The sequence below is a fragment of the Poecilia latipinna genome, unplaced genomic scaffold, assembly GCF_001443285.1.
Source record: "Poecilia latipinna isolate Pla-1442-1.1 unplaced genomic scaffold, P_latipinna-1.0 Scaffold2966, whole genome shotgun sequence".
Classification (NCBI taxonomy): Eukaryota; Metazoa; Chordata; class Actinopteri; order Cyprinodontiformes; family Poeciliidae; genus Poecilia; species Poecilia latipinna.
In genome coordinates, this window is record NW_015115582.1 from 5,720 (window position 1) to 8,343 (window position 2,624).

At 32.9% G+C, this 2,624-nt stretch overlaps 1 protein-coding gene across 9 annotated transcripts in view; it reads right to left on the reverse strand.

Annotated features, from left to right (window-relative positions):
• LOC106939740 (NACHT, LRR and PYD domains-containing protein 3-like) overlaps positions 1–2,624 on the reverse strand; it is a 38,075-nt gene that overhangs the window by 5,675 nt on the left and 29,776 nt on the right. For 4 of the 9 annotated variants that reach the window (XM_015022264.1, XM_015022262.1, XM_015022263.1 and 1 more), the window contains one exon: positions 171–344. The exons of the other annotated variants lie outside the window; for them this stretch is intronic. In XM_015022264.1, coding sequence (XP_014877750.1) covers positions 171–344 — 174 coding nt within the window. The remainder of the gene's footprint in view (positions 1–170; positions 345–2,624) is intronic. 9 annotated transcript variants of the gene reach the window in all.

Consider the following 2,624-nt stretch of genomic DNA (forward strand, 5'->3'; position numbering starts at 1 on the left):
AATCCTTACTGCCCATCAAAACAGATGTAGGCTCCTTCACTGAATATTATTTTATTACTGTTATAATTATTGTTATGATTGTTTCTTGGTTTATTGTTGTTTCCTCTTTAGTTTCTGTCATTAATCTGCTTCACATTTTATTATCTTCACACTAAAACTTGGTTTCTTACTTTAATTGTTCTAGTCTGCAGCCTTCGGTCTGTAGAAAACCACAGAGCTCCATCACTGCAGAATCTTCCAGGTTGGTTCTGCTCAGGTCCAGTTCTGTCAGATGGGTCGGGTTGGACTGCAGTGCTGATAACAGAGACGTCCAGCTGGTCTCTGACAAACTGCAGTTCTCCAATCTGAATAAAGGATAAAAGATGAGCTGAAGCCAACAGGATGCAGTTAAAACTGAAATATGAACAAATAAATAATAAAAATACAGTAAATTTATTAAACTGATCTGATGCTGTTAAAGACTAAAGCTACAATCCTCCAATCACGGAGCAGAGTTTTTGATGTCAGGAATACTGAATGATGATTGGCTTATACAACTGACCTCCCAGCACAGATTATCTATAAAACAGGAAGGCCACTCTGAGAACTTTTGATTTTATTTCAGATTTAGAAGTTATTCTGTTGTTTTTATTGTATTTTAATTTTAAACAAAATTCAATTTAAATATAATACAGAATCTAATGTTTTTTAATCATTAAAATGTTGAACTTTAATTAGTTCTGTCTCATGAACATTTTCTCAGATTATATTTTGCTCTAATGAATTCATCAGAGGGCCAGACGGAAGCCGCCGTTGGGCCAGAAGTGGTCCAAGCGCCAACAGCCCTGCTCTAGATGGTCTCAGTCTGGGTCAATAGGACCCAATCATGGGGAAGACTGCTGGCTGGACTGACGTCCAAAAGACAGACATGGACAATAAGGACGAAGGCCTGGAAATGTCAAGAAGCTGGTTGTTCAGAGAGCTGCATCCAAAAATATTCAGGGAAAATTGAGTGGAAGGAAGAACTGTGGTGGCAAAAATGTGGACCAGCAGAAGAGATAAGTGCAGTTATCAGTCATGACATCTGGCTGATATCACAGACGTCTTCAAGGAAGATGTTAGTGATAAACTGAAGAAATGAAAATGAACAAAGTTTCTGATTATTTCAAGCTTTTACTTTTTGAAGTTATTTTATGTGATATTTTAGTGTTGAGTATTTTGAAAAGGAAGATTTCCTTTTATATGAAAACAGACTCTTAGTTTGGTACATAATGTTTGAGCTCTTAGATAAACATGAGAGGGAAAAAACTTTTTAACATCTTGTTAAATGAATATTCTGATGAATCAGCAGTTTGTTTCTTTTGTGTATTTCAGTATGTTATTTAACTTGGTCTCTGATGTCACTGAGGTTTGTTGGTCAAAATTAGTTTGGCTATTTAAAAATATTTAATGATATCATTTTTGTCAATATTGCCACCAATCATTACTGCCCATCAAAACAGATGTAGGCTACCTGCTCTGAATATTATTTTATTACTGTTATAATTATCGTTATGATTGTTGTTGTTTCAGTATTTTTCTTCAAAAATCTAAAAAACATTGTCATGTTGTCATGACATTGTCATGATTAGACCAAATAATTGTAATGGTGTATAAATGATGTAAGCTTAGCAGCAGCCAATCAGAACAGACTAAACATTTCAATTCAAACTGATGGTTTAATCATTTTTTATGTTCTGCTCTATTTTTTAATATTTTAGTAACTCAGTCCTGTAAAAACTGACCAGATAAAAGATGTAAAACTAAACCAGTTTAAATTATTATCAAAAAGCTGCAACATTAACATGGATAATGCAAATATATCAGTCATAACTCTTCTTCTCTTCAGTGTCAGATTCTGGAGATGCAGCTCCGTGCTGCCTTCAGGAAAACAGGACGTCAGAGTGTCAGCTATTAAACGTCACCACATGGTATTACTGTGTAAACCAGAGTTTAAGTGGAAAACATCAGAGCCAAATCATGTTAATGACATATAAATATGGGACAGAAACATGGATGATATTTTATATAAACGTGTCTATTGATTTATAGATCAATAGTTTCACTGATCAAAAATGACAAAGAACAAATATGGTTCTGAATCAAATCAATATGAGTTCAATTAAAGTGTCAATTAACATCCTCATGGAATTAACATTGACATGAAAAATAACATTAAAAATAAAGATATAAAATAAAATCTCATTGAAAAATAAAGAAGTGATGAATCCATGATTACTATTATGGTCTGTAAAGTTTATTACAGTTTTAGTTTTGGTTTCAACAAACCAACAATATTATTTTACCTTGTATTTAAAACAATAAAATCTCAGTTCTTGCCATATTCTGTTCAGTCTCCTGTATTAATTATTGCTGAAAATGTCTTTCCACATCAGTGTGTTCCTTTGTATTTAGTTTAGTTTATTTTTGCATTTTGTTCTTTGTGTTTTTCTCTTTAGTTTCTTTGATCAGTTTTAGATTTTCTTGGTTTATTGTTGTTTCCTCTTTAGTTTCTGTCATTAATCTGGTTCACATTTTATTATCTTCACACTAAAACTTGGTTTCTTACTTTAATTGTTCTAGTCTGCAGCCTTCGGTCTGTAGAA